This window comes from Triticum urartu, chromosome 5A (genome assembly GCF_056163025.1).
Source record: "Triticum urartu cultivar PI428250 chromosome 5A, HENAU_Tu73, whole genome shotgun sequence".
NCBI lineage: Eukaryota > Viridiplantae > Streptophyta > Magnoliopsida > Poales > Poaceae > Triticum > Triticum urartu.
This window is the reverse complement of record NC_141877.1, coordinates 316,744,507-316,767,461: the sequence shown is the minus strand read 5'-3', so window position 1 is coordinate 316,767,461 and position 22,955 is coordinate 316,744,507. Positions and strand designations below refer to the sequence as shown.

The following is a 22,955-nucleotide window of genomic DNA, read 5'->3' as shown; positions in this document are numbered from 1 at the left end:
CTATTTACACGAAACCATAACTTGAAGGCAACTTATAACACTTTACCACAACTTTTGAGTTTTTCAACACATGACCACAATTTCTAGACTAATTCTCAACACTGAGCCCAAATCTGTTGGTGTACACCTTCTAATAGGCAATCTAAGTGATTGGGCCCACATGTCATGCTCTAGGTGGCAAGTTCCCTCCTACATTGCATTTATTGAATGTGTGTAAAATAGCATCACGCATAAAACATCCTCGTCTTACCAACGACGCGTTCGCCTGCAGTTTCTACGCCATGTACCGCAGAAAAGGAAAAAAACAATTGTCTTCACCTTCTCTCAGGCTCCGTCAGACCAATGCTGTCGTGTGGACGTCCGACCGCTATACGTTGGTGATCATCCTATGGAAGAATTTCGACCACCCTATTGACACCTAGCTCCCTGTTCAACACATTGGTGGAGTTTATGGTGCCAGCCGGGGCTGCGAAGAGGAGGGGATGGTAGGCCACATAGGAGCTCACACGTGACGAATTTTTGCCACTTAGGTCCGAACATGTGGGCCTAGTTTGTCAAATTGGCTATTACAATAAGTTGATCAACAGATTTGGGCTTAGGGTTGACAATTAGTCCAGAAGTTGGTTGTGATTCTGCTTTGGAAAATTCAAAAGTTGTGGAAAGTTGCTATGAAGAAATGGTCAAATGTTGTGGAAAGTTGCTCTGAAGAAATGGTCAAATGTTTTTTAAGGGGTAAATGGTCTTTTTTTGTGTGCGTCAAATGTCGAGAATCCATCCAAGTTTCAAAAAAAAAAAAACTCGAGAATCCATCCAGAATCCAGAAGAAAAGAAAAGGAAGAAGGCCCAGCGGCGAGTCGTCTGCTTCTCATCTCTGATCGTTCCCCTCACCTCCTCCTCCAGTACGCACCAGCCGGCAAAGGGGCGCCCTCCGGCGGCCGGCGACCCACTTCAAAGGAGCACCGACAGCAGGTAAGCCCCCATCTCCACCCCCCCCCCCCCCCCCCCCTTCCCTCTCCTGTTCTCCTCCTATACCCCAGAACAGTAATGGTCATCTCTCTCAATTCCGGCCGAGCCTCCTCCATGGCCGTCCACCGCCCATGGCGAGCCCCCTTCCAATTAATCCGCACTGCACGAAATTCTCACTGTAGGGATTGATTTCCCCTCATCAATTTCTCTGTGGCGACCCTTGCGCGGCCACCTCTCTTCCATTTTCTGTGCCGCCACCTGGCCTTCATCAGCTAGCACCCCGTCGCCGCAACACCGTCTACATCGCCGATCACCGGATCTCCGCCTCTTCACAGGTCCTCCGCGTGGGGGACATCTCCTCGAGCTTCTCACACTACCTCCCCTGCGCAGCTCGTCACCACCAGATCCTCCTCCGTCTCGCACTCCCTCCCGACCGCATCACCTCTCGGAAGCAGGTAGCAGGCACGACCACCGAATGAGTCCACATCCTCCACCCAATAGATTGAACCGGTGTGTTTTTGCTTGTGAATTTAGACCGCTTGCTGTGTATTTCCCATAAATTGAACTTACTTGCCATTGATTGAACTTGTGTGCATGTGCATACTAAGTTCCCTATCAGAGGTTCCAAAAAATCGCACTCGCTAACAAATCACTGCTGTGGGATCGTCCTTGTTTATCTAAGGCCTGAGTTGATGCCCATATCGACGTGACCAACTTATTAAGCATGTTCCCTATTATATGAGCAATGCTGTTTTTTAGATGGGTTTGCTTGCTAGTATATACTAATACATTAGTATTGATTAAATGGGCAATACCAATTAGTATTGATAGAGGCAAAGGTGTCCCATCTTTCGATGAGAAGGTGATTATCGTTTCGAAGGAATAGACTTTGACGATCCGACTATGAACGTGCGAGGACGTCACGCCTTAGCAATCGCTAAACCAACTCCGAGAGATTATTGACCATGCCGGAGCACGATCAACCTGACCATGAAAGTCTATTTCCTGTAAGCAAACGAAGAACAAGCAAGAAACCTAAGATTGCAATCTGGATATTGCGAATATAAGATGAAAGCTTTATTGATCAAGGTGGGGTTCTGTGACGCCTGGTTTGGTCGTTGAACACAAATGAAGTACGCGGAGTTGCAGCTAGGGCGAACTTTTAATCTAAACAAAACCCAAAGTCTAAACGACGCCTTAAGGGCTGTATATATGGAGGAAGAGGGGTCCGAAACCAACCCTAACTCTATTTTCCCCACACATACGGACTCTAAAAACAGCCTATACTTCAGTATTTCGAAATTACATGGACCTGACCCAAAAATAAGGTGGCGCAGCACCTATTATAAGCTATGGACGAAATTTATAAAATGGCATCTTGCATATTTCGTCCATGTCCTTGTATGTCATCAAGGAGGCTTCAAAGTACTGAAATCTGCACTAGAAACGCCATTATGGTTCCCTTCACGCGCGCCTTCATCTCCATGCTTGTTTCTGCTCCAGTGTTCATCTCTCTTGTCCATGCTAGGCCCTTCATTAGTAATCAACACAAAAGTATCCAATTTAGGCAGCATCATATTCTCATGAACATTAGAATTGTTACCCAGAAACGAGAATACCTGGTAATTCAATTTGCGTGCGCGAGCTCTAGTGATTGGTCCAGTATGTATAGCAGCAGGGGCAGTGGGTGTAACAATGGTATTGATGTCCTCATCATCATCCCCTTCTTGAAGTGAAGTCGTCCTCGACGGAAGCTCATCTTCCTCACCCAAATAGGGCTTCAAATCTGCAATGTTAAAAGTGGGACTAACCCCAAAATCTGCAGGCAGCTCAAGTTTATATGCATTATCATTTATTTTCTCTAACACCTTAAAAGGACCATCAGCACGTGGCATTAGCTTTGATTTGCGCAAATCAGGAAAATACCAATTAATGAAACTGCATTGCTACAAAAAAAAAATCCACCGGCGACCACGGGGGAAAGCCCCCATATGCAATGGTTCTATTGGGCACTGGACATGGCCCCATGATGAATAATAAGATGTATTAGTGTTCTTTTGGCAGTAGTTTCCTGCTTTCTCAGTCTTGCAATCAGAAGTCTTGACTTACAGCAGAAAAGGTAAATTTTCCTGTCAAGGTCATTGCAAACTATAGCTACTGTGAGACTAGTGCTATTTCCTGGCAAAAGTAAAATTTGTACGTTTCTGTGATACACTTAGTAGGAAAAACTTGTATATAACTAGTTGTACCACTCTCGGTACTTGCTTTAGGACACGAGATTTTTAGTTGTGTTTCGACATATAAGTTTGCATGTAGCTATGATGTTAATTTCTCTCCTTTCTTTCCCTTAATTCCATTCATCTGTCATCCCTTTCCTGAACATTTATGCATCACCACCTAAGCAAACAGTCATCTTTCCAAAACACTTGACTAGGAACGTATGCAGTTATAGCATTCATCTTTCAGAGCACTGAACAAAGGTTCATATAGCATTCTCAGCAATTCCATGGTTTCGTGAAGATAGAACTTTCTTAAACACCATGCCTATCAAAGTATTCTATCTAAAAGGGCCACACATTTTCTTGGAACTGGAGGTCTAACTGAACATAACTTGGCACAGAAATGCAAGTTTTAAGCATGTTTTTCTTACTATTTGCATCTATATACTACGCATCATATGATGCCTATTGCTTTCATACAGCAATGGTTATTTAAACGGAAACCATGATACTTCGTCCACTCTTGAAAGAACTACATCCTAGAATCGATGAAGTCAAGTCTATCCAGCTTTAACCAAAGATACGATCATGAGTTTGGGTTACATGTATGAAAAGGAATGTGTATATTCGAGATATAAATTCTTCAAATCATAACTTCATTTTCTGCAACTTATGTACTCCCTCCGTCCCAAAATAAGTGTCTCAATTTTGTACTAGCTTTTAGTACAAAGTTGTACTAAGGTTGAGACACTTATTTTCGGACGGAGGGAGTAGAAGCATAAAATTTAGTGATTGAAAGCTGTGTCTTATAGACTTTGAAATGTAGGAAGCACTATTCTTCTATTTTCTACAGATTGTGTACAAGTGATTTTGAAGTAAAGCCATAAGCAAAAGAAACTTGAATTGAATTTGAATGTTCAAAGTTGTTATGAGAATCCCAAATTTTGTAGCTGGAAGAACTTTGGTTTATACTCCCTTCGTTCCTAAATATAAGTCTTTTTAGAGATTTCAATATGGACTACATACGGATGTATATAGACATATTTTAGAGTGTAGATTCACTCATTTTGCTCCGTATGTAGTCCATATTGGAATCTCTAAAAAGACTTATATTTAGGAACGGAGGGAGTATGTATTATGTCAATGTTTGTATCTGTTCTTCTTCTACATGTTCATTTAATTGGTTCCAAATTACACGCGGGAAGGAACTCCTGATGAGCTTCACTGAAAATCTTGATAAACGCTTTCTTGATCATATAATGAAGAAAAATCTTGATAAGCGTGCTCTTGGTCATTTAACAAATTTGAACTCTTCTCCGAGGGCGATTGCACAGGAAATGTCTAATGTCCACATCAAGCATTACCATCAGTGGCGAAGCTACATGTAATCTGTGGGGTCAACTGACCCCACAGTTTTTTTGAAAACCTCCTTTGATTAGTAAGCTATCTTATAATAGTCTTTGGATTCATAGACTAATGACCACAGCTTGCTAATGACCCCACATATTACCATCCTGGTGCCGCGCTGATTACCATAGCATAATAGCCTCCTATCTGGATAACTTCAATTTTGTGAAACATGTCATTGTCTTGACTGTTTTAGTACTTTATATGCAGCCTATATATTGGCAAAACAGCTAGTCCTCAGTTTCTCTCCGAGAGTGGAATTTCTCTGTTTCTTTCATTTGTTGGTGGTGATTTCACATTTCGTGATTTTCTCAACTCTTCTGTCTTGTATAGTTGTATTACTTTGGCCATTTTTTGTACTTGTAGTCACAGTATGTGTTTCCAATGCTGATACTGCAGTATGGCGGCCAGACGGAACATTCCTTATTCTGTTCTTCCTACGGAGGACAGGGATGAAGACAATGTTGACCGCCGGTTCACATACACTCCAAAATCCTTGAGGAGGATCCCGTGGAAGTCGATTGCCCTAGCATTGTTCCTCCTCTTCCTGGGAAGCTCTCTTCTCTTCCTTTCGTACTTTATATCCACAGGTCACATGGAGGGTGATAGCTCTCAGGTGTATGGTCTATTGTTCCTGGGCATCCTTGCCTTTCTTCCTGGTACGTCAATGTTCTTCGCTTCAGTTTCCATATTAAGATTGATATGAAACTGTTTCATCTTCCAGTATGAATATTATCTTCCTCCAATTATTATATGAATATTCCTGTAAAAACAGTGGGCACTTGCATATACTTCCTGTATATACAAGGGCCATTTGCATCACTGGGGTAATTAAGCATGGTGCAGTTTTTAATCTGCTCATTACGCATGTCCACTTGCATATACTGGTTAGTTTTTGATCTTCCTGTAAAAACAATGTCCACTTGTATCACTAGAGTATGTGAGACAAGGTACAATGTTGATATGTAACAGTAGCTGCTATAGGCTCTTCCATTTTGGACGAAACAGGCCCGTTTTGGTATCTCAATTATTATGCTGAAAACATAACTTTTCCTACTCTTCTGCATGTCAACCATTACCTGGAAAACAAATATTATCTTGCTCTTTAGCATCTCATTTAGAGAACCGATCCACTTTTCAAACGAGTATATGGTTTTTACGTGTACATATTTACATTGCTTATGCAGGATTTTATGAGACCCGAGTTGCATACTATTCATGGAGAGGAGCACCAGGGTTCACCTTTGCGGCCATTCCAGACTATTAGGCTTCGATTCTAACTCATCTACTGGGCAGTAAAGATATTGAACAGCAAGAGCCAAAATACGAAACTTTATCGAGAATGAAATGAGCACTTATTGTTATGTTTGTACTACAAATAGCTAACATGTAGGTGAAGTCGCCTTGTGTTGATTCTATGTCACATGACGGAGTTGTTCCATCAGGCAAGCTATGCATGTGCTGCAGAGCTAAAGCTGCTCTTGTGCTTTGCTTGCTTGTGCATTGCTATGTAGATTGAACTTCTGGAGTTACCTAAGATATTAGCTTTATGGCTTAAGTATGTTAATCTACAAATATATTTTTAGGGCTTTGTTCTATTTTGCGTGTTGAAGATACTACATATTACCCCATATACTACCTCGGTCCTTCCCCTTAGTATTTTGTGCCAAATTTTTACCGTAGATTTGACCAACAGAGTATAAGTTGTATGTCACAAAACTTATATTGTTGAATTCATATTCAAAAGAGGTTTTCAATGATACTATTTTCATGGTATATACCTTATTTTTTGATAGTTAAATCAAAGGTCAAAGTTTGACCCAAAGGGACTAATAAATCAGGACGGAGGTAGTACTTTATCTGTAGTTTCTGTCAGTTGCATCAATCATTTTTGTACTTTCTTTCGATGCTGATACTTGAACTGTATCTAAGTATGCCAATCCTCACCAAGATAATTTCAGAAAAAAAAATCCTCACCAAGATTGTTATGCGATCTTTGGTTTCAAACGACCGGTTGTACTACTTGTCCGATACAATAGAATTCCCTGGTACATAATATGATTGATATGCCTGTATATGTCATGTGAAAGGTACATTCAGTTTGTTTGTTTTCGTTCTTATCCTGAAAAATGCAACACCTAGTTTATCAACCAAGCTAGGTTTGCCATTCTGAATCCTAAATGCCAGAGCGATTATGTCACACATCAGTTTTCCAGGGGTTTGTTTGCACTCTGGCCAAAGTATAAGTTTCACCTTATGGTTTACATGCAAGTCTCATGTATTACATGAAATTTTAAACTTGGGGTAAAACTAAAACGCAGCAACGGGCCTGGGTCTGGCAGTGCTTGTTCTCACAGGTGCCCGTTGTCGTGTCGTTGGTTAACGTGGACGGGCCTGTGAGAAACATGCAATTGCGGCGGCTTGAGGCTTCGTCTTCAGTTGATGTGTGTTCCATAACCATGGTGGTTCATGCTGTATCATGCTTGTATCACTGGAACTTGGGTAAGTGTAGCTGCAGAGTTAATGGGTGTAACCATGTATGGTTTCCTCATCAAGTTCAGAGGAACAAGGTACTCCCTCCTATCCGAAATAATTGACGCATCCTCTCTATAAAATGCTGTATAGAGGTTGCGCCAATTAATTGGGAACGGAGGGAGTACTAAAATTGCATTGTTTTCTGAAGCATTTTATAGAGAGGATGCGTCAATTATTTCGGATAGGAGGGAGTACCTTGTTCCTCTGAACTTGATGAAGCAACCTAGCATCAGTACATTGGATTTATTCTTTTAGAACATCAAAGCAACTATGGTGGAAACATCCCCTCTAGAATTGGCAGGGGTGAAAAGTGGTAGCGGATAATCCGAAATATCTGATATTCGTATTCGAGAAAATGCCTATTTGTATCCGAAACATCCGCATCCGAACCAAAATGGAAATGAAAATTATCTGTATCCGAATTTATTAAACAAATAAAAAATAAAATATGGTAGGAGATTTTGACACAAATATGGATATGGAAGTGGATATATCCGTATCCGAATAAGATTATGCGAGGTAATTTTAAAATTCTAGGTCCAATATTCCAATTATCCAACATAAAGCCAAATAAGTGGTCAAATTTTACTCTTTATATGATTAAACTTATAAATTATTATGCATTACAATAGTATTTATTCATAAACCTATTTATCATTGACTTACTGTATGTCACAAGTTGATTATTTTAGGTCACATAGCTATCGACTAATTTACTTAAGCAATATGTTGATATTATTCGTATCCGTTCCGAATCAAGAAAATATCCGATACATATCCGTATTCGAATAATATCCGAGCCGCATCCGTATCCGATAATATCCGTATTCGGATTCGTATTCGTTTTGAAAATATGAAAATGGAAGTGGTAAGAGCACTATCCGATCCGCATCCGATCCGTTTCCACCCCTAAGAATTGGGCTATTGCTTTCTGAAAAGGAAAAAAAATGTTTTGCCTCATTTGTTAGTTACAAGGAAAACTATGCTTTCCTTCATAAATTTTTTGCAGTTCGTAAACACAACAAAACAAGCTTAGATGGTGTTTGGATCCAAGAGATTTATTTTAGTCTGACTAAAAATAGTCTCTTTAAGAAGCTAAAGTTCTAAGCACCCCTGACTAAAGAGAGGCTAAAATTAGTCTCCAGACTAAATTTTTTTAGTCAGGGGCACCGCTACTAAAATGTGGATTAGTCCTCGCTCTCCTCATTTAACTCCTCTCCTTTAACACAGGCGAGTTCTGGATTGGAGGGTCTGGAAGATAATAAATGCTCATTAACTTGATTTTAGTCTCTTTAGTATTTGGATCCAAACATGGGTGAGGCTAGTAAGTTTTAGTCCCACTACTTTTAGTCATGAGACTAAAACGTATCCAAGCACCCTCTTACTACCTCCTTTCCGGTTTATTAGGCATGTGTGTATTTCCGGATTGACAATCATTTTTCTTGAAACCGAGGCAAAAAGCTTGCCTCGTTCATTAATTAAGAGGGAAGAGTTAATGTTACATAACAGTGACTCCACACATAGCCTGTCAGGGAAGAAAACTAACAAAAAACAAGCGGATTACTCTCGCGGCATTATGATGCTCATGTGTCTAGCCCCCGCGGTGATCCAAGGTTTGGCCTCTTCATGGATAAGCTTGAGTAGGTAGAATGGCAGCGTTGGTTTCTTCCTGAAAATTCTAGCATTTCTCCCGTTTCAAATGACTCAACAAACAAGCATGGAGGGAAGCCATGGCTTTCCGGTTTGTGGTATTGGGCTTTGACATGTTAGTCCACCAAATTTGACGTTACGCACCGTCGCCCATTGGTGAATCTGAGGGTCCCCAAGCCCAACCATTCGCGAAATGAGTTGCGTGGGGCAAAATGCAAAGTCAGCTTGGAGACCATCTGCCGCCTCACCCACCTCGGTGGGCCGGGGATACTTCACTTGGGAAAGTTTGCAAGAGCCCTCAAGTTAAGATGACCTTTGGTTGGAGTGAAAGGATCCGACTAAGTTGTGGGTGGGTTTGGTGAATCCGTGCACTAACGTGGATATGGACCTTTTCTATGCTTCCACTGTCATTACCATGGGAAATGGTGGGAAGATGCCGTTCTGGAAACGCCATGGTTGCATGGGAAAAAGCTAAAGGATATCGCCCCCTCCTCATCTTCGCCCCCTCCAAGCGCAAAAAATGGATGGTGTGGAAGGCTTTTGAGGGACAATGATAAGGTGCACAAGATCAACAGCTCCATCAACCTCGCAGTCTACCACATCATTAAGTTTGTGCACCCTTGGGTCCGCCTAGAGCAGATCCAACTTTTGATGATATCTCTCGGAAAATTGAGGTGAATCGAAAGTACTCAGCAGCTTCTGCTTGCAGGGTTCAATTCTTGGGTTTCACTTCGACCACCATGAACAAGACCATTTGGAAGGTTTGGGCAGCTTCCAAGGTCAAGTTCTTCTCTTGATTGGTGCCTCAAAACAGGATTTGGACGTCCGATAGATTGACGAAGAGAGGTTGAATAACTGTGGCCTTTGCACCCTTTGCAAGCGGGCTAACGAGGCATCCTCCCACCTCTTCTTTAAATTGATAATTTGACCAACCTAATGCAAGGTGTATACTGCAAATTGATACCATTACCTAAAGTTTCTATAGATTTATTTTTTGAAATACATAACTTGTATTATGTTGGTCAAATTGTCAATCTAGAAATATGCGCAGACTTAATAAACCCGAAAAGACTTCGAGTAGATCGTTGAGAAAAAATAAAGATCGGGGAAAACAAGTACTAACAAAATGCTGGCCCCAAGGCATATCTAAAATCGATTATCGCATGACATGTTTAATTAACCATACAGAGATGAGATCTAAACAAGAAGACCGGGACAGGCATGCCATGTACAAACCTATCGACAAGGCGCACGCAGTGCCACATGCATGCATGCATGCATGGGGCTGGGCATACAAGAGAGATATTCAGAGCAACGGAAGTGTACAAGGGGAAGGGCGCAGAGGAGAGCTCGTGTGAATGTGGCGCGGAGCAGCAACGGACAAGGGGAAGGAACACAACACGCAATGCAACGCAACTGCACCGCCGTGATGTGGTTTTAATTATTTATCTGCGCACATGGATGGATGCATGTACAGTGGTATGAGTACAAAATTAATGAGCAGTCACTCGGGGAGATGGATGAACCCTACAAGTTAAATTAACGAGCGGTCGCTCTCAATGAAATGGATGGACGTGCGGCGTGCGTGCCTGCTGTGGCTAAATTTCGTGTTTTGATCTTTTTCCAAAACCTATTTGAGATCTGACCCTAGTTTGATTTTTTTTAATATTTGACCCTTTTGCTATTGCCAGAGACCATGGCGGTAGCTGGTAGGATATAGCAGCCTACCGCCAAAGACCCTGGCGGTAGGGTTGCATACCCTATCGCCAAAAACCTCCTAAATATTGAACACAGTGCATGCTCGTGCCTATCACCAAACACTTTGACGGTAGGGTTGTGCAGGCTACCGCCAACCCGTTTGACGATAGCGATGTTTCCTACCGCCAAAATCCCTGACGGTAGGTTGTTGGACCCTACCGCCATGAACTCTGGCGGTAGCAAAAGGGTCAGATGTGGATTTTTTTTTTAAATTAGGGTCAGATAGGGTCAAAACACAAAATTTTGGCGCCTGATGGGGCTGGGAGTGAGCGAGTGAATCGAGGCGGGGCGCGCAGTAGGGCTGGGAAAGGTGGGGCAATAATACGGTAATGATGCTGGCAATCATCTGCCGACAAATACACAGGGCTTGGGGTTGCGGTGCCCGGTCTGGTACGTGGGGAGGCTTGATGTGATGCTCGGTCTGTCCGTCCGGTGACGAAACATGCATGCATGCAGCAGTCCGTCTTGAGACGTGCAGCTCGTACATGTGTGTGCTTGTGCCTATGTGTCACAGCTTCAACAGTAGCAGCACTGATCACCACCAGTCACGCTTTGTTCAGGACGGTACATATGCATCCAAACATGGAACATGTACACGAAGTAGTAATTCCAAGATCGAGCATGTATGCATGCAGTGAGTGAGTGACCCGGCTGGTCGGGCCTGCGTGCTCCAAGTATGTACTATAATTTTTTGAGAGACTTCAAGTATATACGTAATCGGATGAGAATTAGCAATGTCTCATGCAATTGCTACACTATTTGATTAATAGAAAATGAAAGAAAGAAACACCCACGAATCTCCATGCAAAATTCAACGATATATAGAGGAGTTAGAGGAGACATGATTATTTCTCGTGTGGATGAGAGCTAGGCACAAGCACATGAACATAGCCCGATCGATCACGGGACATAGAATGAGGTGCCGCCGAACTAGCAACTAGTGAAATACTACTATTACTAGGTAAAGTGTGTACGACTCTACTATATATTGCTACTGGTTAGAGCCCCAAGCTTCATCTTCTATCACTTGTCTGGCCGCAATAAGCGGCATTCTGTCGGAGCCCAGGGTGAAACGGAGATCGACATTTGTGTCACCTTGTACCCGTCTCCACATATCGCGTACGTTGCCGCTGTCACGTCACGCCCAGCAATTAGCCCTTGTCCTCGATCGGCATATAAGTAGTACTGAAAACCCGTGCATGCACAGTTAACACACAAGGACTAAGAACTATTTCATGGTCATGTGACGCATGGCATCTGCAGCTATGCGCCTCTTCCTCTCCTTGCCTAGCAACATACAGTCCACCTGTCCCATGTTGCTTCGTCGAGCTCTCTTTTATCTCCCTCCTGTTATCTTTTGTGTGTGTGAAACGACCGATCTTTCCTTTCTCTCGCGCTTGCTAGTAGTGTCTACGTAGGTATCTACGACTGCACTGATCAGTGCACAAACATGTCCAATGGAACGAAACGCATGCACGGCCGCATGACATGCTCGATCTGGACCGCCGGCCCTGCATCTGCATGCATGCATGGCTAGCCTACCGCAGACACGTGAACGGCTAGCACGGCACGAAATTCTCGCCCTTGGCCACGCCGGACGGACGACACTTACCTACTCCTTTCCCATGCTCCCATCGATGTCATGCCATCGATCCGGCCTATCCATCTCTTGCTAGCTAGCTGCAGCATGCATGCCTATCAAATGATCCTACTTCCTACCACGAGGTGCATGTAAAGGAGATCCACATGCAACACAAGATGAAGGTCCACACGCTGTACATATCCTCCCGTGACATAGATTGGGTCGTTTACCTTGATGCTGCTGCTGATCTGAACATACGCGTGCACTGTAATTGGGTAGATCTCATTTGCCCGCCTAGAGCTGCCTAGCCACCATTTTTATCCTCTTCTCCTTGTATACATTTGTACCCCGGCCCCTTGTACTGGCCGGTTCGGTTCCATCGCCGTTCGTTTCTTATCTTCACAGGCAGCAGGTCGCTACTGCCGCATCAGTCTGCTCAGTGGTCCCTCTCGTTGCTTAATTTGCCAAAAAGAAGAAGAAGAAAAAAAAAACTTACCAGTTTTACTCATGAATTTGTGTGAATCCTAGCTACGGGCCTACGAACTGTTCACGGTTTTAGGTTTGAAAAACCCGCAAACCCTTTCGAAATCCAAAATTGCGGATTTTCGGCATGTCCAGTTATCATGTGTCCTTGTATATATTAAGAATTCAAGATCCCAAGAGTTACAGCATAAATCCGAATCAAAGGAGACGGGGATAGACATATACCCTTTTAATATAGACAAGGGTCTTCAATGTTGCAAGAAATATATTTTTAACAATATGTTGCAAAAATATGAGTAGTAGGGAAAGAAATTTTGTGCAATCCACCTTTGAACGTTGTGAGAAGGAGTCTTAGCAAAATAATAATAATCTAAGACCATGCCACAGTGCTAGGACCAGGCCATAATAAACAAAAATAATTTATCTCATAATATTCAAGGTATTGAGTGATTTTGCGGTTGCATTGTTAGGGGCTTAGGGCTAAGAGGGAAAAGTATTGACATGTTCGCTCCAGCTAAAAACCAGGGCAGACCTAGAGGGAACTTTTAGAGGGAGCATAACATCTCAATGAGGGCCAGTCTTTTGGAAATTCACAACAACACCAACAAAATTGAACAATGTGCTTAGGCCCCTACTCAACTCTCTTTGGGTGCGGCCCCTGCTCGTCCTTAGACCATATAGATCTTAAAAGTTGTGGATATTTTAGCTTGCTATAGCATATGTAGTGATTCCTACCTTAAGGTCTACTTATAAGATTTACAGATTATACACACTCTTAGATAAAATATTCAGCACACAATCTTATAAGGGTTGACGATGGAAGTTCATTTCACCCGTCAAAAGATTTCCCGTCTCACTTGCCCTTCACACTGCTTTGGTTATTTAACTTGATGTGAAACCCTAGTGGAACTATAGCACATGACCGATACGTCAACCAATATTGATAGTGACCCTCCCCACTCCGTCCATAAATTAACCACGAAAGGTTCGATAAACCGCTCACAAAAACATGGCAAACATTATTTACTTTTAAGGAGAGAATGACAGAGGCCTCTGTATCAAATGATGCATGCAACCATCTTTCTTTTCCAAATGTTTTACACAACACTTGTGTGATGAAAGGCATAGAGACAAACCTCATAGTGAAACTTGAGAGATAACTGATCGTCCTTATGGGTGCAAACCTATAGGATGCAAATGGGTATTCAAGAAGAAGCTTAGGCCTGATGGTACTATTGAAAAGTACAAGGCTCGGCTCATGGTTAAGGGTTATACCCAAAAGGAAGGTGAAGACTTCTTTGATACTTACTCACCTGTGGCTCGACTGACCACTATTCGAGTTCTATTTTCACTAGCTGCCTCGCATGGTCTTCTCGTTCATCAAATGGATGTTAAGACTGCTTTCCTAAATGGAGAGTTGGACGAGGAAATTTATATGGAACAACCAGATGGGTTTGTACCAGATGGTCAGGAAGGAAAAGTGTGCAAGTTGCTGAAGTCTTTGTATGGACTCAAGCAAGCACCCAAACAGTGGCATGAGAAGTTTGAAAGAACTTTAACAGCTGCAGGCTTTGTTGTGAACGAAGCTGACAAATGTGTGTACTATCGCCATGGTGGGGGCGAGGGAGTTATCCTTTGCTTGTATGTTGATGACATACTGATTTTTGGAACAAATCTGAATGTTATTAAGGAGGTCAAGAATTTCCTATCTCGCTGTTTTGAGATGAAGGATTTAGGAGTGGCTGATGTCATTCTGAACATCAAGTTGTTGAGAGACGATGATGGTGGGATTACATTGCTTCAATCTCACTATGTGGAAAAGATCTTGAGTCGCTTTGGCTATAGTGACTGCAAGCCCTTTCCAACACCATATGACGCGAGCGTGTTACTTTGAAAGAATCGAAGAATTGCTAGAGATCAATTGAAATATTCTCAGATTATTGGCTCGCTTATGTACTTAGTCAGTGCTACAAGACCTGACATCTCTTTTTCTGTTAGCAAACTGAGTCGGTTTATCTCAAAACCAGGAGATGTGCATTGGAAAGCTCTAAAAAGAGTTTTGCGTTATTTGAAAGGCACTAAGAATTATGGAATTCACTACACTGGGCACACAAAGGTGCTTGAAGGGTATAGTGACTCAAACTGGATCTCAGATGCTGATGAGACAAAGGCCACGAGCGGATATGTATTCACTCATGGAGGTGGTGCTGTTTCTTGGAAGTCTTGCAACCAGACCATCTTAACGAGGTCAACAATGGAAGCAAAACTCGCAGCACTAGATACAGCTACGGTCGAAGCAGATTGGCTTCGCCGACTCTTGAATGACTTGCCGGTTGTTGAGAAACCTGTATCGGGTATCCTTATGAACTGCGACAATCAAACTGTGATCACGAAAGTGAGCAGCTCAAAGGATAACATGAAGTCATCAAGACACGTTCAGAGAAGGTTAAAGTCTGTCAGGAAAATGAAAAACTCTGGAGTTATTGCATTGGATTATATCCAAACGTCTAAAAATCTGGCAGATTCTTTTACTAAGGGTCTATCACGTAATGTGATAGATAATGCATCGAGGGAGATGGGTATGAGATCCACAATATGAGTTGTTCACAGTGGTAACCTATTCTTTATGATCGGAGATCCCGTGAATTAGATGTGGAAGACAAGCTGTTGATCAACTTAGAGGAGAGTATCCTTACTATTATCAATACCACTCCATGAAGATGCAATACTCTCCTAAAACTGCATGGCAGGTTGATGTATATATTAATGTGTTCTAAGTGGCCCATTCAAGTAGAGATGTTGTCCTGCAGAACATCTTTTGAAGAACACACCTATATGAGTCTGATTGTCAAACATCGCAATCTATGAGAGTAGGGTTCTCTCTAGTAAACTCATGAAAGGTCTCGGAGTATGACACATAAGCTCCACCCGCGGGGAAGACCCACGGTAGCCACGTATCGGTCAAGGCTTTATGTGAAGCTAGATTCGCAGAAAACTTGCAGTTCAAGGCCCAGTCCACTATTCAAGTTGCTTACTAGTGTAGCATAGAGTTCTAGGTGGAAGTTCAACTTAACAGTCTCCACTGCAGTACCGGTATATAAACAGTGTTTTGGAACCAAAGGCAATTTTTTTGTGCCTCTGGGATCTGGTGGGGGATTGCTGGAATTTTGTCTATTTTGGGCCTAGCCCAATAGCAGTTTCAGAAATTCTTAATAAATCCTAGACGCCCACGCAGCCCATTCGTGCAAGGCAAGAAGTGGAACTAAAGTTTAGTCCCATATTGCTAGTTTAGAGGGAGTTGGACCTCTTTATAAGGGAGGTTCTTTCCCCACTTGTATGAGCATGAGAACAAGAGGGACATCCACGCGCGCTCCTCCTCCGCCGCCCGCCTTGCCACGCCACGCCACGCCACGCCTCGTCACGACGCGTCGCGGGTTGCGGGTTGCGGGAACGAGCCGAACCGATCTCTAAATTTTTGCCACGCACGACGGGTATACGAAAGGTCACGCGGGAGCTGAAACGTTTTCTGTAGTGGACACTGAATTCGAACGGCGCGCCTCTTCGGCCGCTGCCTGTTCGCTTCGTCTCCCTCCGTTTCTTCACCTCCCGCCGCAGCCTGTTCGCGTCCTTCTCCTGTGCCTATATAAGAGAGGTCGCTCCTCTCCAGAGAGACACACCAGAAGCTGTCTTCCTCTCGCCACAAAGTTCCGAGCACCGCGCTGCTGCTACGTTCTTCCCCATCCCGTCTTGCGGCGTGCACTGCAGGTCGGAACAGTAGGCCTTCGGAACCGCACCTTTTGAGTCATGTACGGGAGAAGGGTGATAAGGTTTTTGGGGAGTGCTCCGCACGACTACTGGCTTCTTCATCACGGACTCCGACGACTTCTTCCCCGACGTCGATTACCTCAACGACGACATGGCTGGAGAGGATGTCGACCCCAAGTCCAGTGCTTCTGCTGCTGCTGTCCCATACGTGTTCTTGCTCTTTCTGTTAGATGTCATGACACAGTTCTTTTCTCTAGTTTCTGCCCTATATATGTTAGGTTCTACTTCATATATGCAACTTCATCTAGTGTCTGTTCTAGATGTGTTTAGTTCAAGTTCATATATGCAGATGCTCTTTACCTTCTCTCTGTCAGAATGCATGACTTGTTTTATCTCTACTATATTAGTCATGCTTTATCTAGTATTTCTGTTAATAAAATCATTTGGTAAATTGCTCATATTTCCAACAATCCAAAAACCTTATTATAGGCAATTTACACCAAGTGGTTTTGCTGCTTCTATGAGACCTCCTATGTTTGAGGGTATCTACTATAAGAGGTGGCACGTGAGAGCAGTCTTATGGTTTCAAACCATGAGTTGCTATGACGCCATTCTTGGCAAACCTGAAGGAGAGCTTGATGCTCAACAGGCACAAGATTTTCAGAAAATGGATACTCTGTTTAAGGCTGCTCTCTTGAGTGTTCTTGGTGAGAACATAGTTGATGCTTATGCGTCAATTGATAATGGAAAAGATATGTGGGATGCACTCGAGGCCAAGTTTGGGGCCTCGGATGCTGTCACTGAGCTGTACATCATGGAGCAATTCTATGATTACAGGATGAGTGTTCTTGATGAGATACAGTCATTTGCTAGAGAACTTGAGCACTTTAGTTGTATGCTACCGGACAAGTTTGTTGCCGGAGGTATCATCACTAAGCTTCCTCCTTCATGGAGGAACTTTGCTACTTTACTGAAACACAAGAGACAGGAGTTTTCCTTTTCGGATCTCATTGGCACTCTTGATGTGGAAGAAAAGGCGAGAGCAAAGGACACACGTGCTCGAGGTATTGAGGGAGGATCTAGTGCCAATCTGGTACAGAAGAAGAACTTCCAGCCCCACAAGTTCAAGAACAAGGGCAATTTTGATGGTAAAGCAAAGTTTGATGGGAAGAACAAGGCTGTGCAGCACACGAACTTCAAGAAGAAGAATGACAAGAAGAAAGGTGCTTGTTATGTGTGTGGAGATCCTGATCATTGGGCTCCTAGTTGCCCTAATTGCTATGACAAGCGTCACCCTGGGAAAGGCGGCAAGACCGCTAATGTTGTCATTGGAGACACTGACATGAAGGATGATGGGTATGGTATATTTCCCACTATTCTTTCAGTATGTCATTCTCCTAATTGGTTGATTGACACGGGTGCTAATGTGCATGTATGCGGTGATATTTCCATGTTTTCGTCTTATCAGACCGCAGGGACTTCAACCGTGCTGATGGGCAACGGTTCAAGTGCTTCTGTTCGTGGTGTTGGCACGGTCGATTTGAAGTTTACTTCGGGGAAGATCGTGCGACTAAAGAACGTGCATTATGTCCCCTTCGTCAATAAAAATCTTGTTAGCGGATCTCTTCTGTGTAGAGATGGCTATAAGCTTGTCTTTGAGTCGAATAAATTTGTAATATCCAAGTATGGAACCTTTGTTGGTAAAGGCTATGAGTCAGGAGGCCTGTTTCATTTATCCTTATCAGATGTTTGCAATAAAGTTATTAATCATGTTTGCAACAATAGTGAATCAAATGTGTGGCATTCACGTCTTTGTCATGTTAACTTTGGTTGCATGTCGCGACTAGCAAAGTTGAACTTAATCCCTAGTTTCACCACTGTCAAGGGATCTAAGTGTCAAGTGTGTGTGCAAGCTAAGCAACCTCGTAAGTCTCACACGACTACAGAAACGAGAAATCTTGCACCACTAGAGCTCATATATTCAGATCTATGTGAAATGAATGGTGTTTTGACAAAAGGTGGAAAGAATATTTCATGACGTTAATTGATGACTCCACTAGATACTGTCGCATGTATCTTCTGAAATCTAAGGATGAGGCTTTGAACTTTTTCAAGATCTATAAAGCTGAAGTGGAAAACCAACTTGATCGGAAAATCAAGAGGCTTAGGTCCGACCGTGGTGGAGAGTATTTTTCTAATGAATTTGATGCTTTTTGTGCGGAACATGGTATAATCCATGAGAGGACGCCTCCCTATTCACCTCAGTCTAATGGGGTGGCCGAAAGAAAGAACTATACTCTAACTGATTTGGTTAATGCCATGTTAGACACATCGGGTCTCTCCAAGGCATGGTGGGGGAGGCGATATTGACGGCATGTCATGTCCTAAACCGAGTTCCCACAAAGAATAAAGAGATAACTCCATTTGAGTAATGGGAGAAGAAAAGGTTAAAACTCTCTTATTTACGAACATGGGGTTGTTTGGCGAAAGTCAATGTTCCAATTCCAAAGAAGCGGAAGCTTGGACCAAAGACTGTGGATTGTGTTTTCCCGGGATATGCTTTTCATAGCATTGGCTATAGATTCTTGGTTGTAAAATCTGAGGTACCTGACATGCATGTCGGTACGATCATGGAGTCGAATGATGCGACTTTCTTTGAACATATCTTTTCCATGAAGGACGTGGCTACCTCATCTAATTAGGAGATGCCTAATTCATCGAATCAGGAACCAGTTACAGTTACCAAACCTGCCATTTCGATGGAACACTTTGAAAGTCATGTGGAGGAGAACAATGAAGTTCCTACTAGGAGCAAGAGACAGAGGACTGCAAAGTCCTTTTGTGATGATTTTCTTGTGTATCTCATAGATGACACTCCCAGTTCTATTTCAGAGGCCTATGCATCTGAAGATGCTGACTATTGGAAGGAAGCAGTTCGTACCGAGATGGATTCCATCTTAGCGAATGAAACTTGGGAGATAACTGATCGTCCTTATGGGTGCAAACCTATAGGATGCAAATGGGTATTCAAGAAGAAGTTTAGGCCTGTGGTACTATTGAAAAGTATAAGGCTTGGCTCGTGGCTAAGGGTTATACCCAAAAGGAAGGTGAAGACTTCTTTGATACTTACCCACCTGTGGCTCGACTGACCACTATTTGAGTTCTACTTTCACTAGCTGCCTCGCATGGTCTTCTCATTCATCAAATGGATCCTAAGACTGCTTTCCTAAATGGAGAGTTGGACGAGGAAATTTATATGGAACAACCACATGGGTTTGTACCAGATGGTCAGGAAGGAAAAGCGTGCAAGTTGCTGAAGTCTTTGTATGGACTCAAGCAAGCACCCAAACAGTGGCATGAGAAGTTTGAAAGAACTTTAACAGCTACAGGCTTTGTTGTGAATGAAGCTGACAAATGTGTGTAATGTCGCCATGGTGGGGGCGAGGGAGTTATCCTTTGCTTGTATGTTGATGACATACTAATTTTCGGAACAAATCTGAATGTTATTAAGGAGGTCAAGAATTTTCTATCTCGCTGTTTTGAGATGAAGGATTTAGGAGTGGCTGATGTCATTCTGAACATCAAGTTGTTGAGAGACGATGATGGTGGGATTACATTGCTTCAATCTCACTATGTGGAAAAGATCTTGAGCCGCTTTGGCTATAGTGACTGCAAGCCCTCTCCAACACCATATGATGCAAGCATGTTACTTCGAAAGAATCAAAGAATGGCTAGAGATCAATTGAAATATTCTCATATTATTGGCTCGCTTATGTACTTAGCCAGTGCTACACAACCTGGCATCTCTTTTGCTGTTAGCAAACTGAGTTGGTTTATCTCAAAACCAGGAGATGTGCATTGGAAAGCTCTAAAAAGAGTTTTGCGTTATTTGAAAGGCACTACAAATTATGGAATTCACTACACTGGGCACCCAAAGGTGCTTGAAGGGTATAGTGACTCAAACTGGATCTCAGATGCTGATGAGATAAAGGCCACGAGCGGATATGTATTCACTCATGGAGGTGGCGTTGTTTCTTGGAAGTCTTGCAAGCAGACCATCTTAACGAGGTCCACAATGGAAGCAGAAGTCACAGCACTAGATACAGCTACGGTCGAAGCAGATTGGCTTCGCCGACTCTTGAATGACTTGCCGGTTGTTGAGAAACCTGTACCGGGTATCCTTATGAACTGCGACAATTAAACTGTGATCACGAAAGTGAGCAGCTCAAAGGATAACATGAAGTCATCAAGACACGTTCAGAGAAGGTTAAAGTTTGTCAGGAAAATAAAAAACTCTGGAGTTATTGCATTGGATTATATCCAAATGTCTAAAAATCTGGCAGATTCTTTTACTAAGGGTCTATCACGTAATGTGATAGATAATGCATCGAGGGAGATGTGTATGAGACCCACAATATGAGTTGTTCACAGTGCTAACCTATTCTTTGTGATCGGAGATCCCGTGAATTAGATATGGACGACAAGTTGTTGATCAACTTAGAGGAGAGTATCCTTACTATTATCAATACCACTCCATGAAGATGCAATACTCTCCTAAAACTGCATGGCAGGTTGATGTATATCTTAATGTGTTCTAAGTGGCTCATTCAAGCAGAGATGTTGTCCTGCAGAACATCTTTTGAAGAACACACCTATATGAGTTTGATTGTCAAACGTCGCAATCTATGAGAGTAGGGTTCTCTCTAGTAAACTCATGAAAGGTCTCGGAGTATGACTCATAAGCTCCACCCGCGGGGAAGACCGACGGTAGCCACGTATCAGTCAAGGCTTTATGTGAAGCTAGACTCGCAGAAAACTTGCAGTTCAAGGCCCAGTCCACTATTCAAGTTGCTTACTAGTGTAGCATAGAGTTCTAGGTGGAAGTTCAACTTAACAGTCTCCACTGCAGTACCGGTATATAAACAGTGTTTTGGAACCAAAGGCAATTTTTGTGTGCCTCTGGGATCTGGTGGTGGATTGCTGGAATTTTGCCTATTTTGGGCCTAGCCCAATAGCAGTTTCAGAAATTCTTAATAAATCCTAGAGGCCCACGCAGCCCATTCGTGCAAGGCAAGAGGTGGAACTAAAGTTTAGTCCCACATTGCTAGTTTAGAGGGAGTTGGACCTCTTTATAAGGGAGGTTCTTTCCCCACTTGTATGAGCATGAGAACAAGAGGGACATCCACGCGCGCTCCTCCTCCGCCGCCCGCCTTGCCACGCCACGCCACGCCACGCCTCGTCACGACGCGTCGCGGGTTGCGGGTTGCGGGAACGAGCCGATGTCTACATTTTTGCCACGCACGACGGGTATACGAAAGGTCACGCGGGAGCTGAAACGTTTTCTGTAGTGGACACTGAATTCGAACGGCGCGCCTCTTCGGCCGCTACCTATTCGCTTCGTCTCCCTCTGTTTGTTCACCTCCCACCGCAGCCTGTTCGCGTGCTCCTCTTCCGCCGCCGCTCGCCTCGCCACGAGCACCGCGGGTTGCGGGAATGAGCTGAACCGATCTCTAAATTTTTGCCACGCACGACGGGTATACGAAAGGTCATGCGGGAGCTGAAACGTTTTCTGTAGTGGACACTGAATTCGAACGGCGCGCCTCTTCGGCCGCTACCTGTTCGCTTCGTCTCCCTCCATTTCTTCACCTCCCGCCGCAGCCTGTTCGCGTCCTTCTCCTGTGCCTATATAAGAGAAGTCGCTCCTCTCCAGAGAGACACACCAGAAGCTCCTCTTCCTCTCGCCACAAAGTTTCGAGCATTATGCTGCTGCTACATTCTTCCCCATCCCGTCTTGCGGCGTGCACCGCAGGTCGGGACAGTAGGCCTCCGGAACCGCACCTTTTGAGTCCTGTACGGGAGAAGGGTGATAAGGTTTCTGGGGAATGCTCCGCGCGACTATTGGCTTCTTCATCATGGACTCCGACGACTACTTCCCCGGCGATGACTTCTTCCCCGACGTCGACTACCTCAGCGACGACATGGCCGGGGAGGATGTTGACCCCAAGTCCAGTGCTTCTGTTGCTGCTGTCCCGTACGTGTTCTTGCTCTTTCTGTTAGATGTCATGACATAGTTCTTTTCTCTAGTTTCTGCCTTATATATGTTAGGTTCTACTTCATATATGCAACTTCATCTAGTGTCTGTTCTAGATGTGTTTAGTTCAAGTTCATATATGCAGATGCTCTTTACCTTCTCTCTGTCAGTACGCATGACTTGTTCTATCTCTACTATATTATTCATGCTTTATCTAGTATTTCTGTTTGAAAGTGCGTTATATCGACTAGAGGGGGGTGAATAGGCGATTTTTATGAAAGTCTTCAAAACGTGGAGGTTATGAAGACAAACGATGGAAATAAACCTATTACCCTGCAGCGGAAGGTAGACTACACTAGGCAAGCCATAGTCAAGTATTCAATAGAGTGAAAGCACAATGACTAATAGCAGCAATGTAGTAAGGATCAGGTAGGAAGATATTGTGAAGCCACACAGAACACGCAGTCACTCAGTGAAGACAAAAGATAGTGCGAACATACAATGACTTCACAAGGAGTAACAGTAAGTAAAGGGAAGGGAAGATGAAACCAGTGACTTG

General features: G+C 43.4%; 1 protein-coding gene across 1 annotated transcript; it reads left to right on the top strand.

The window, feature by feature from the left end:
- Positions 1-792: 792 nt before the first annotated feature.
- LOC125508718 (uncharacterized) lies at positions 793-6,177 on the top strand. The gene is made up of 3 exons (XM_048673501.1): positions 793-969; positions 4,992-5,251; positions 5,780-6,177. Exons 2-3 carry the CDS (start codon positions 4,993-4,995, stop codon positions 5,857-5,859), a joined length of 339 nt encoding a protein of 112 aa, XP_048529458.1. The 5' UTR covers positions 793-969; position 4,992; the 3' UTR covers positions 5,860-6,177.
- The last annotated feature ends 16,778 nt before the right edge of the window (positions 6,178-22,955 follow it).